At 36.0% G+C, this 14305-nt stretch overlaps 1 protein-coding gene across 3 annotated transcripts in view; it reads left to right on the plus strand.

Annotated features, from left to right (window-relative positions):
• The window catches only part of KMT2E (lysine methyltransferase 2E (inactive)), a 63751-nt gene that overhangs the window by 13975 nt on the left and 35471 nt on the right, over positions 1 to 14305 (plus strand). For all 3 annotated transcript variants that reach the window (XM_075491637.1, XM_075491625.1, XM_075491630.1), the window contains 3 exons: positions 3892 to 4076; positions 12143 to 12254; positions 12606 to 12835. In XM_075491637.1, coding sequence (XP_075347752.1) covers positions 4006 to 4076; positions 12143 to 12254; positions 12606 to 12835 — 413 coding nt within the window. In that variant the 5' untranslated portion in view covers positions 3892 to 4005. The remainder of the gene's footprint in view (positions 1 to 3891; positions 4077 to 12142; positions 12255 to 12605; positions 12836 to 14305) is intronic.

Genomic DNA, 14305 nt, shown 5'->3' on the forward strand with positions numbered 1-14305 from the left:
AAGGAATGTGTTTTCATATAATAAAGCTGTGCTGGTAGGGTGATAATGAAGAAAATCTGATGAATCTAAGAAGTTGCCAGAATTCTTTCCAAGCTTACAGTGTATCATCACTAAAAGAATAGAATGGGCCCTAACAAAATTGAAGGTCCTGTACTGTTGAGATTAAGGTATGGTAGGTGAGCTACTTTGCCCCATAAAGAGCCGGTCATTGAACTTTGCACCAGCAGGTTTTTTTTATAGTGCCTTTTAACTATATAACCCTGAAATTAACTGGACAAACCAGTGTGGTCTTTCTAACTGTCAAATTCATGTACTGCTTGACGAAAGATTTTCTTAAACAGTAAGTTGTGTATAATCTGCTTGGGTTGTAGGAACACTTCTTCTCTAGCACCCTTCTTTCCCCTCCTGGCCAATTACTTAAATGAAATGCACCTATGAAAACAATTTCTTAGAACGCCATGGGTGACAGATTGTCAGAGTTCCAAAAGAGTAATGACTTGAAATAGATGGGTACTTGCGGAAATTGGAAAGTATCATATTGTGATAGCAGATAGTATTTTATGACTCATCTAAAATAATCAAGCTTCAAAGGATAAGCAGTCACTTTTAAGGTGGATAAGGAAGAGAGTTCCCCAGTGGTTATATTATTTTCTGTTCTGAACTTTCCAATTTTTGTAGTATAATCACATAAAAATACTGGAAATATTTTAGCATGTCATGACAATACTTCTGGTTCTGACATGACAGAATAATTATTTTCCTTCATCCCAAGTCTGACATCACTGTGGTGTTCATCATTCGATGGCCTATAAGGTCACAGTTCTGTTAGTGGGCATAGTGTAATGAATTTATCCTGCGTCTCCCCTCACCCTCATTATGGGAATTTGTTGAGCGTGGCTACTCGTAAATGATGAGCTATGTTTGTTTGAATTAACTTGTCTGTGTAGGTATTGCAAGCTGGTGTCTGCCTCCATTCTTCCATACTTAACTATAGGCAGAGGAAAAGCATCGGAGAGTTTTGTGCATGTGTGTGTATGTGGTGAAGACCTAAAATCTTAAGGTGGTAAAAAATAATGAGGTGGTATTACAATCATGTTCTGCTTGCTTTTAGATGAAACAACTTCTGCTTAATGCTGTTCAGCAAAAGAAATTTGACTTCCTTGAGTCTCTGATTTTATTTAGTGTAGATTAGTCTCTTAGAATCTTTTGAGTGAATTCTGACTAAGTCTTAAAGATGTATTTCAGTAGCTTGCAGTAGGGTAAGAAGTTTCTTGGCTCTATTCCATCCACCACCCCCCCCTTTTTTTTTCTTACAAGAGTATTTGCTTGGTCAGAGATGACGGCATTATTTGGGCCACGCATTAGCAATTAATTTTCTATCTATACATAGTTATAAAAACATATACATAGCGCTCTCTTATTTTTCTGCATTACTTAAAAAAAAAAAAAAAAAGGAAAACCCAAATTTCACTTGATCTTAGATTTGGTAACCACATCTCTTCTTTCTGTGTTGACAATGAAGGTCACTTCAATATAGGATTGGGTAACCCCAGTTGTTTTATGTAAATTTGCAGATGTCATAGCCCATGAGGTGGCTATCTAAGGCAGGTTCTTCACTTCCATCAGTCTCTGGGGCATTTTTGCCTACATTAATTTCCAGTTGTTACTCTACCTGGTCAGAAGTGTTTAAAGAAAATTCAATTAGGAAAAACCACACTACCACCAAAACCGCTTCAAAGTGCAAGAAACGTCTGTCTAAGTGGGGATCTTGATCCCAGGCAGGGGTGTCCAGTATGTCTTTTAAACCTACTTTGAAACACACTAAAACTGTTCTTTAGAATTACCTAATAACAAGCATAAATTAAAATCTCTATTATGCTAATGATTTATTAGCATAGGTGAAACTGCAGTTGCTAGTGGAACAACCCTTGACCTGTGATAGCCGGTTTACCTGGACTAAAAAAGTTGATGGTTTCCTTTCAATTATTGGGTAGGAATTAATAAAATTTACTTTTTCAGAAGAAGAGAACTAAATGGTAAGCCGATGTTTTCTGTAAGATGTAGATGAGGCCATTCAAGGTTCTACCCTATGAGTAGAGTAAACTGTATGGTGGCAGAATGAGTGCTCGAACTGTAAGAGGGGCTTGGGGTTTCTTTTATGCCTGCTACTGAAAATATTTTATACCTGCTTTTGGTTTAACAGGTTTTTCTTGCTGCTTATTCTTGAAAATACTGTGTTTTCCTTAATTTTATGCATAGCTAGTGATCCAGTTTGACATTTGTGGTATTTGATAAGAAAAAGCTCAGTGTTTAAATGAGAAAGGCAAGATTTCCCAACAGCTAGTTGGCCTGATTGCTTTCCAGTTCATTGTATTTGGTGACTTATGTAATGGGACCAAAACACAACTTCTGCTGTCTAGTGGGAGAATGAACTGTAGAAGGTTTAGGCACTTAAGAGCATGCCAAGGTGTTTGATGTTAATTGCCAGGCTTCAGCAGTGAGATACAATTTGAGAAGTTAGATGAAGACTTGGGTCCAGTTCATACCTCGGAGATGCCCTGTAGATGCCACTTCATCATCCTGAAGATACTGACTTTACCAATAAAGGGAGCAAATTCAGATTTGAGTCCGCAGTGCTTTTCTGAAGCCCTTTTTATAAGTAACCCATTTTTCCCTGGAGGCTTCTTAGTTTTTTCTTGGCAATCTAGTGTTTGACAAGGATGAGTGTGTTAAAATATGTTGATCTCAAAACTGTTGGGCTTTTGTAGACTTCAACTAAGATACTCCACTTTGTCAGAGGGGAGGGATGTATTTATTAGGCACTGTATGCACTTCGTTGCAAAGTGGTCTGTGTTCTTGCAATCTCGACATTTTGGAAGGAGTTTGTAATTATTCATGCAAATATTGAAGATGGGGGTATTGTGCTTCAATTACCTAGTCACTTGTGGAAAACCTTGTCTATATTAGGCTATAAAAATGCATTAGTTTACTAATCTGTGAACAGAGACAGCTGAGGTGCTATGTATATCTCCTCTCTTATACTTGGTTGAGTGTTCTGCCCTACTTGGTAAGAGGAGTGGGAGACTAGTAGTAACTGGCATACAGGTGGGATTGTTGTATTCGTGTGTGCAAATGAAGCAGATTGTAGCTTTGCTCTACAATTAAAACTACTACCAATTCTTTTTTTGTTTACTAATTAAAAAAAAAAATCACTTCTAAAAGTGGCACCCAATGGGTATAGTATCTTCTGATGGTGATCTATTAAAATGAGATGGGAATTGTTTCATATAATTATTGTGAATCATTAGAATGATTTTAGTTTAAAAAATACTGAATAGAAGTTATGACATTGGGTTTTTTGACATCCTTAGTTTGTATTGTGGACATTGAAAGTTGTTTTTTTTTTTTAAGTGCAAAACAAAAGTGAACAATGCTCTCTATGAAATACTTGAAAAATTCTGTAACCAGATTTCTGTTGAAAGGTATAGCAACTGCTCTGACAACATAGAGCAGTAAGCAAATGTACTTCACATCCAGTAAGTCTGCCAAAAAGTGAATCTTTGTCACCTCACTGTGATGAATGATTTTATTTTTTTTTAATCACCGATTTAAATGATAATATTTTTGTCAGTTTGTAATATTTTTACGTTCAGGCCTTAAGATCATCACACTTTTAAAATAAGTGTATTTGAAGTTAACTTTTAAAGAAGATTGAATGTTTTATATTTTCCTTTTGCTTGTGTAAAATAAAACTAATGAAATAATTGTGATAGATAAAAGTGTTTTTTTTTTTTTAATACATGGTGTAAAATTGTGTGGCTTTAAAGTAAACTGACTCAGTCTTCTACTTTTGTTTGTTTTTTTTTTTTGTTTGTTTTGTTTTTTTAACAGGGTTTGTGGATGCACTTAGATGTTTGCAATGAGCACTGTGGCTGGCATGCCCCAGTGTTTTGGATACCAATGCATAGGACTCCGTAGTAATCGAATTTATCAGAAACGAACGTCATGAGCATAGTGATCCCATTGGGGGTTGACACAGCAGATACTTCTTATTTGGAAATGGCTGCAGGCTCAGAGTAAGTATGTGAACATAACTTGTAAGTTTTCTTATCTTTTATTTTATTTTTCCCTAGTGAGTATTTTTTAATACAGTTGGAAGAGAGGACTTAGGAGTCTCCTTAGTTTTATTGAATCTTTAATTACTTAAATTAATAACTGTCACTTCATTCTTAAGTCAGTTTCTTCCTCTTCAGGGAGAGCAAAGGAGAGAAGCTAAACTGTTCTACGGATGCATATTTTTCTCGCTTATCAAACCAAGAAATACAGATGCTGCCTGGTTTGCTTTTTATGCTTAAAATATTTTGCCATTTCGGTTTCCTTTTAACTATATGTAAAAAAAATATTTTGTATTTCCCATGTTAGGTAAATTCATTTGGTGTGGTAAATTGCAAGAAAGTGGTAGTAATTAGACAAGGGTGCCTTTATTTATGAAAGTTGAAGGCCTAGCTTAATTGTCTAATACCATGTCTTCACAAAGTTATTTTATATTGAAAAGCTAGTATAAATTCACTTGTTAATCATTCATTTCAGTTAGTAACTGTGTGTAAAGGATTACAAAGAGCCAATGAAATCCTGAATTCAAGAAACTCTTCCTTTGCATGAAATAAGCATAGTGAGTTTCTGGGTTTTGTGGGGGTTTTGTTGGAGGGGGGTGGTTTTTGTATTTTTGTTTGGTTTGGGATGGGGTTGTTTGGGTTTTTTTGTTTGTTTTTTTTTTCTCTAGTGGTGTCTGAATCTGTAGAGTATCGATAGGCTACAGTTCAGGTATTGTTGATCTCTGACTGGAGATTTTTCCTGTCAAACAAACATCTTTCCGTGTGTAGTATTCACCTGGCTGTCAAATGTTATGAGAGGAGAAATAGCATTTTGGACAACCTGATTCTTTCAGAGGTAAAAGACCAAGGTGGCATTCCAACTTTTACAAGTGTACGTAGGTACATCATCCTGTTGAGCTCTGTATATTTCAGAGTAGTATCTGGTTGTGTTGTTTTCTCTGTTGCTTTTGCATTAGTAGAATATATGACAGGTGAGTTTTTTGGGAAGAGATGGGTGTCAAGAGATACTAAAGTTTAAAGATCAAGAGAGTTTGTGTAAGCCACAGTGAATCTTGTATAGTTTGCATATACATATGGAAAAAAACCCCAGTTCATTTCTTAGATCTAACAAAAAATGTCAAATACATAATTTATATTAAATTGTGTTTTGGGTTGGTGTGTTTTGGTTGTTTTTTTTTTAACCAGTTGAGATGATGTTACTCTTTGCCTTCCTCTGAGCCTTTCTGTAGTAATGTTAAAGACTTTCCCTGTCTGTGGTTACCACAAAAATACACTTGCTTGTTTTAGATATTGAAACAATGGATTAGACTTACTTTACATACATGCTTGAAATCTTTCATAAATCCAAAATAAACCATAAAGTAGTCCTTCATTTAACAGGTGCATTGAATAACTAACACGAATTTAAATAGCTTTCTTTTTGTTTTTGACACGCAGTCTTTGCTTGAGAGTGCGTGCTAAGTAATATTACTCTGTTTAAGAAGCAGATGTCTTTCCTTCCAAACTTTGAAAGCAATGTTTTGCACTGTGAGCAGAACTCTTGAACAGCTTTTTAAAGGGATGTTTCTCTCCTGTGCTTTCAGTTGTATATGAGGCTATTCTAACTTTGTGCCATTTATCTGAAGAAAACCAAGAATTTGAAATTTGAAGCTTTTTGTCACATTAAATTTGTAAAGTTTTGTTGATTTCTCATATCACGAATGCTAGTTTCCTTGGTGCAGAAAATTTTTTAACTTGAGTGACCTGTTCACAGCTCTCTTCATTATCTTTTCCTGTGGTTTTCTTTTATGTTTAGAGAAGGTCATGATTCCCGAGGTTTCTGACATTCCTTGCAGACACAGCATGCCATGCTGAAATTAAAATAAATAAATATAGTTGTCAGTATAAACACGATAGAGTTCACAGTGTGTTATTTGCTTGATACTGTCGCATGGCGACCCAGTTAGGAACTGCTTTTCTTCAGATGTTAAGTGACTGTTACCAATTAGGTTAATTCTTGTCATCTCTGCCATACTTAGGCTGAAAAAAAGTGTAGTTGCATGATTTGGCTTACGCTGATTTAAAAGCCATGTCACTGTCTAAAGGAGTGTCACACAAAGTTGTGTCCCTAACCTACCAGCTTATACAGCTGTAAACCTTTTCTGTCACTATCTATGTGATTTACATGGCTTTTGTACGTTTCCTTCCAGAGCATGTTGGATATAGGTTGTATTGATAGAGATTATAGATTGTCTGTGAGCAAGTTCTGGGGTTTTCCCAAGAGGGAGGAGTTGGAACTTCTTCACTGTGACTGACAGGTCTGATATTGCTTCATCAGTTGCCTGAAGCATGAGCAAGCACAAGAACAGGGGAATGGCAAACCTGATTATGTAGGAGGAGGAGCCCAGGAAAAAACTCTTAGCTTAGTCCAGTCTCTTAGTTCTGAGAGATTTTTCTTTATGCTTCAAACTAAGGGATAGGCCTATTAAAAAGGTGGATAGTTTATGTGATTACATAGTGTCACATATTATTTTAATAATTGTAGCAAATAGCTATGTGGAGAATAACTCTTATTAAAAGGTTTGAACGTATTAAAAATTGGGTGAAATAGTCTGTCTCTTACGTTACTTGTACCTAAGTGAGCTCTCCAGTGGTGGATGGATCTTCGTAGTGCCATGGTACTCAGAACACATATATTTTGCCTTTATTTGTAAAAGGCTTACTAAAGATGAATATGCGTGACTTCTTACTGTTAAAGACCTTGTAATAGTAAGCAGAGCCAGCCATTTTGGAAGGTTCAAAATGTGCTTCCTGACTTGAGAGAGCATTAGTGTAGCTTAGAGCATGAGTATAAGCTACACATTGGGAAATGCCATTGATGGTACTGCTCTCCTGTTTTTAATATCTGTATATGTTTTTTAGAGAGAAGGCCTGTATAATGAACCTAACAACCACAGTATATGGATCATTGTGTTGAGTTCGATATCCAGAAGAAAAGATCACGAATGTTGTTGTAGTCTTAAATGAAAACCTCCCCTCCCATGACTGTTGTTGAAACAGGGATTTTTTTTTTTTTTTTTTTTTTTTTTTTTTTAAGTATTTTAGGACAATGGGAAGCTTGCTAGTTCCTACAGATGTTATCAGGCCAGGCTGTACTTGCAGGGCCTGCTACAAGATGCTTAGGTAGCAGAACCCACTCTGTGGTAGAGAAGTAGTGCTCAGTTCTTTGTTGTCTAGGTAGTGAAGCCCATCAGATGTGTTTGGTTAGATTAAGTGTCTTGAAATAGAAAATACTGTTTTGCATACAAAATATATTACATTCCTTTATCTGAGCTGACTTTCAGCCAGATACTGCTCAGGTGTGCTGGTGCAAAGAGAAAACAAACGTGAACTCCTTGAAAATTAGATCTGTCAGACTGGTGTATGGCAGATTGATGTTGCTGAAGCGTGCTTGGAAGCAAGAGGTTTCATTTGGAGTTTTGACAGATGTTTTCAGGAAGTACTATTAGCTTAAGTTTTCGTAGCGTAAAGCTTGGATACCCACCTGCCTTTGAAAATTTTAGTTTTATTGAGATTTTCTTTTCCATTTGAATACCTGCATTTTTATAGAAGTGGTTGATGGTCCCAAATTCTAAGGACTGATTGTATTTTGGGTGTTAGTCAAAAACCGCTCCCTCTCTTTTATTATTACATGGTGAGAAACAAAACAGTATTTAAAAGGAATGGGGTGGGGGAGATGGCACTTCTTAAAGAAGAGTTGACTATTGCTTAGAATGGTTGATAGTTGATTCCCTTAATATAGGTTAACTATAAGCTTGTAGGGACTGAGTTTTTGTAAACTGTCGGATTTCATGTGTTGCTTATTTAATTTCTCACTAATGCCATCTGCTGGCAACATACAGAATATTTCCAGTTTTCATTGTGAAATAGTAGGAAATGACCCAGAACATGAGAGTTGTTTCACTTGCAGAATGGAAATTATTCGAGGGTTTTTTAAAAATACAGGGTTGTCTGCTTTTTTTAATTCATTTGAGAACATACTATTACTCTGTTTTCAAGTTACAGGAATGTCTTAAATCATTGCAGCCCAAGAGCATGAGAGAAGCTCTCTTTGTGGTGCTTTTTATTTTGTTACTTGTGAACATTTTGCACAGTTTTGAGTTGCTAACCGCAACACCTAACAGATATGTATGATGTTTTAGCAAAATGTCATGGTCAGTTTATTGTGGGTAATATTTGTTTATTTTAGGGCATAATATTAGGATTTTGGTCTAACTTCAAATATACTATATTGTAATACAAGCATTTCAGTTTTGATGAAAACCATAAATATCTCCCTTAGTTAGACACTAAGGGTGTAGTTGTTTGAGGTGAAGCTGAAAAATGTGGTATGCTCAGAAGACTTAGGCAAGCTTAGTACCTCAGTCTATTACAGAACTGACTTATGTTCAAAAATACAAGCAAAGAAAACCTCATGGTGTTCTTTCACATCTGAATACTTACACTTTTTCTTCCCAAAAGGCAAGTTTTCAGGATGCCCACAAGAATGCCAATGGTGAGATTAGAGTGAGTGTCTATAATACGGTAGTTAGTGCCTTGCTACTTGAGGGGAAAAAAAAAAATTAAAAATTGATTTTTAAATTAAGTGATATCTCATGCTTCAGTTGGCTGTAAAATTAAATATTTTACCAACAGGTATTCTTTCACAACACTCTCCAATTCTGAGATGCCTATTTGAGAAGGCAGCCTTGACCTTTGGACAAATGATAGTACAGAGGGTGTATTTTCTGTTTAAGGTCAGGGTCATGTATATGGTGGGCGGAAGAGGGGTAACAAGGAATTCGGTGAAGGGCTTATTAAAGTGTTGGCAGACTTGTCTGCCACTTAGAAGGTTGTCTGTAGTTCTGTGGAGAAATGATACTCATTCTATACTGCTTATGGGATGAGTATCACTTTTCTATTGACTGTAAAGGAAACCTACGATGATTAATTTCTGACTTCAGTGAATGCTCTACCACCTCCTTCCCATATTTCTCTGTCTCCTCCACACTGTTGCCCACCGCAGCCCAGCAGTGGATAAATGGAACAGTAACAGTTACATTAAAAGCTCTGGTGAGCATCAGTTATAATTTAAAGAAGTATCTGTGACCCCCCTGGATAAGCATTTGAAAACAGCTTTGCCGAAAGCTGATTCTGCTCTAATTTTGTGTTTTTGTTAAAACTTTTTTAATACAAAGATTTAATTGCCTTTGTGTCTCAATTTTCTCCCACCCTTTTTCTGGCTTTCCTTGCTCAAGTAAAGCTGTGCTTTTTCCTTTTTAACCCTGTACTCTGAATATGTTTTATGAGTATTAAAATAGTTGGGGATAAATGCATTTGTTCTCTGTGTTTTGTTTTTGGAAGCTTAATGCTTCTGCTTCCCACAACTGTTATGCGTCTAAATATTAAACTTTGTTCTCTGAAGTGGTTTATAAATTGCTAGAGTAGGTAGAAATGGATTTAGGGAGTAGGGTGTATTGTCTTGCCTCATGTTGCAAGAGATTTAGAATACCTTTTTAATTTTTATAGTCAGTTGATGAAATACGCATGACCTTTCTTTTTGGGACATTTCCATTCTGGTATCTTTCACTGAATGCTTCCATGTTGAAGTAGCTGGTATTTAGGTCGTGGTAATACTTATTTTTAATGAAGGAAACTCTCCTAAATTAATTGCGGCATTGCTGAAGGATGGACTGTATCTGGATTTCCGCCACCCCGTCCTGTATCAGTAAGCCTTCCTGCTCTGAAAACTGAGTATTTTCCATATACTGAAGCAAACAAGACCTAGGTTGAGCATTGAACGCATAGTGGATAAGAGTAACTGTGCTACTGCTTGTCCCATTCAATAAATGTTGAAGAATAGCAGTAGAAGCAGTACAGTGGTCAAGACCCTCTTGAACTGGAGAAAGATAAGTTAATTTCTGTCCTAGCCATGATGGAGGGATAGTCAATGCCTCATTCATTGGCATTTTGTTTGGCTAGATCATCAGAAGGATTAACTGGATGACATTAATGGTGTATGATTATTTGCACAAATGCCTTATGTCAGTAACTAGGTAAAGGCAAATCTGTTGGAAAGGCACAGCTTTTCCAACTTTTGTCTGGGTTTTTTTTTTTCCAGTCACGGGTTTGGTGAACCTGGCAAATTCTGAGCTGCTTCTAGAAGATAATTCCAACAAACTCTGAATAAAATTATTTTCAAGTTGAGACGTGGTGTAAGACAGTAAATAAGGATTTTCCTGGGTTTATGAGGTAACGAAGGGCAAGTGTTGTCAGAGTTGGTTTTTGTCTCATGCTAGTCAGAAGTTGTATTTCTAATGTTAGTACTTGACATGATTTGTGCACTCACGTGTTTGCTCACTCTCTAAAAACATGCAGCTGGGGACTTAGATTAATGTTTTAAAAAAGATGTTTTTTTCTCTGGAGTCTAGAAACTAAAGTCTTCACCTAGTAGTGTTTTAAACTAGTTTTTCTTTTTAAACAGTTTTATTGTGTAGTAACCTGACATGGGGAAAAGCTAATGAGAAGAAATGGGCCACCAAAAACATTAGTAGGACACTTTCAAGTAGATGTGAAAATACTGTATGTTGTTTTCAGAAAGCTAATGATTAATTATATTCTTACAAAAAATGTTACCAACAAATGTAAGTTGTTCCTTTTAAATCAAACTAGTATCACTTCACGGCATAATAAAAAAGTCTATTGCATATCTTAATGTCTAAGAAAAAACACTGATATCTATTTTAACTTAAGATTCAGAAATACCAACTTTATTTAGAAAATCAGTTCAAGGAATTACTAAGATATTTGTGATGTGAAATAGACTTAACGCATAATAATACTAAAATTAGAAGAGTGAACCAGGCTTGATTTGTGATGCGAGTTAAAAGCCACTTCAGTTTTAGATATTGATATTTTGCCCTGTCTTTCAATGTTTTTAAAAAAAAAAAATCAAACAAACACCCCCCCCCCCCCCCAAAAAAAAAAAACAAAACCAAACCCAAACAAAAAAAACCCCCAACAAAACCAAAACCAACCAACTTTAGGTAACTCTGGGTTCATTTGAAGTTTGTCCTGGTGTGATTGAATCATATGGTGCAATAAAAAAGCAAAAAGTTACTGACTAAAAGTGTCTCCGTCATGAGAGTATAGATATGCTTGTATGCACACATGAATGTACCTGCTGAGGAAAGGTAATGAAGGTATAATTTCTTGTTCTCAAAAAGATCTTCCTATTGTAGTATTCCTTTATCTTTCTTGTCTTTCATGTTGTGGTTTAGTGCATATAAATCATAGTTTGTGTATGAAATAGTGCTGCCTTTCACTACAAAACATTCTCTCGCAATTTTTTATCTTTTTTTTTTTTCCTTTTTATTTCAAGATAAACCCATAAACTGACTTTCTTAGGTAGATCTGCCCGATTTAGGATTGCTGTGCGTAGCAGCAGTACTCTGCTGCGGTGAGTTGGCGCGGGTGGTGCGGCAGTGCTGCCGCTAGGTGTCGGGGCAGAAGTGGCTGGGAGCGCTGGTCCTGCGGGGCCGTGTCCGCCTGCAGCTCTCCGAGTTACTGCTTCTGTCTTGTCAGAATTCACCTGAATTCAGCTTTCTGCAGCTTCTGTTACAACTCTCTAGACTTGGGCATACGGACTGATGACTCCCTGACAAACGGCGTAGCGTGCTTTGCTGTTGTAGATTGGCAGCTTATGTCACATGATTCAGCATGCACTTTTTTGAGAATAATTTTGTAACTGTACAGAGGCGTAAGTTCTCTGCCACTCTAGAAGCTTGGTTTCAAATGAAAAAAGAAGGTCAGGTTTCCCTTTTTTTTTCCCTTGGAGTAAGGGAGCAGTTGGGGCTGTGTGAGTTTGTTCTCACCCCCTCCCCCCATTTTGTATACTCCTTTAAACAGGAACAACAGGCAATTAATTAGAAGTTGTGCTACAAGTACCTGTAAGTTATTAATATAAATTATGTATTAATTGTATTATTCTTCTGTCTTTTGTCTTGCAGACCAGAATCTGTAGAAGCTAGCCCTGTGGTAGTTGAAAAATCGAACAGTTATCCGCACCAGTTGTATACCAGCAGCTCGCATTCACACAGTTACATTGGTTTGCCCTATGCAGTAAGTTTCATGCTAAGGATCCTGTATAAAATAGATTATATAAAATCTGCTGTTCTTAACTGAGAAAACTCCAATTCCTGCTTACATTTTTATATCTTATTGGGAGTTGCATAAGTTGCCTAAAGATGGTTGATTAGAAGCAGAATACAGAACGTAGTGCACTTATATGTAAAACATAGTTGAGAAGGTAAAAAACAAGAATGAGCAATGACAGAAACAAAATTTTAAACTATTACTAAAAATAAGAAGTCTCTGAAATTCTTCACAAAGTTAATTCTTACACTTTGGCTTAAATAACCATCAGTGTATGAACATTTAAGAGCTATAACTTATCTTTCAACAAAAATCTAGGACCATAACTATGGTGCTCGGCCTCCTCCAACGCCTCCAGCTTCTCCTCCTCCATCAGTGCTTATAAGCAAGAATGAAGTAGGCATATTTACCACTCCCAACTTTGATGAAACCTCCAGTGCTACTACCATCAGTACGTCAGAGGATGGAAGCTATGGAACTGATATTACCAGATGCATTTGTGGCTTTACACATGATGATGGATATATGATCTGTTGTGACAAATGCAGGTAATGAATATTAAACGAATTTAAAAGGTAAAAATTACTTAAAACTTCAAGCTGCACTGAAAGTAAGTGTAACTAAATGGTTTTTTAATTATGTTGAGTCATAGGAAATTTCCTTCCATCAAAACAGTGTTTGAAGGTTATACGGCTTTCTAATAGGCAAGGTAGTTGGGTAAGGCCAGTGAGTATTTTATACTTTATTCCAGTCTGTCTTGACTGCTTATTAATTTGTTTATGCCTTACTTGTGCATTGTTGCTTAATAAAGGTATATCTTTTTCCCCTCTAAAAAGGATCTCTCTTTGGTATTTTGTCCAAGTTATTTGTTAGTACGGTGGAATAAAGACCTAGGGATTGGTTCTTAACTTGCATGTACTGAGTAATAAAACGTCTTGGTAAATTACATATATGTAGATCAAGTAACTTGCAGGATGCAAAATAATCTGAAAGAAACTTTTCAAATACTGGTTTCTCTGTGCATGATCTCTCTGATAAGAACTCTTAATTTGCAAAGGACATAGTTTTAAGAATTTTAATAACTATGGAAAGACTAACCTAGATTCTTACTGGAGAAGCTGAAGTTTAAACGTTTAACTTCTCATGCTTAAGCACCTACTTGATCATAGTAAAATAAGCAGATGCTATTAAATACTTGGAATTGGAAAAATGAGCTTAGAAATTTTTAGAGCTGATATACTTAACAAGAGAAGATAAAGCTCATGTTTCTGGACTTACTCAGTATTAGCCTGTATTTTTACATTCAGTATGCTTAATGAACGCAGCTGAATTTATTAGATCACTGTGTATTTCTAAAGTGATTGTTACAGCTAATTAAAACATTCATTTGAACTCCATTCTTCTGTCTGTTTACGTAACAAGCTTGTTACTAATTTTTTATGGTCCTAGATTCTGATAACCTTTTCCCTTATTTTGAAATGTATTTAGATGTTCTTTCAGCAGTGGAACTGTGTAGGCAGTCACCAGTTAGGTAGAGTCTGCTTCTTTTGAAGAAGAGATTCTCTGTGAGGAGTTGGAGAGAGTTGTGGTAAATTCACAAGTGTGAAGATAACAATTTCTGTGTCCCAGTTCCTTCTAGCAATGTGGGGATGTGCATAAACTACTGTCCTAGGTTAGCCTTCAGTCTAGCAAGCAGCCTCTCTTCCCTGACTCTGGGAGGCAGTTAAAGCTCTTCCTGTGCTGAACAACAGTGCTACCAGTCATGTGGGGTGTGTGTATAAAAATATATATTTATATGCTCTATTAAAATACATAAGTAAACAAAACCATATATTGTATATATTTTTTATCTAGAAAAATAATATTTTATGTATATATTTATAAAGAAATGGAATCCTTTTATTTAAAAACAAAACTCCTGTTACTATGTAAAGCATAAGTTTTGTTGCTGAGGGTATTTGTCTCTATCTTGTTCTCTATTGTGATAATTTACCATTTTTTATTTCCAGTGTTAGAGA

The sequence above is a fragment of the Mycteria americana genome, chromosome 1, assembly GCF_035582795.1.
Source record: "Mycteria americana isolate JAX WOST 10 ecotype Jacksonville Zoo and Gardens chromosome 1, USCA_MyAme_1.0, whole genome shotgun sequence".
Taxonomy (NCBI): domain Eukaryota; kingdom Metazoa; phylum Chordata; class Aves; order Ciconiiformes; family Ciconiidae; genus Mycteria; species Mycteria americana.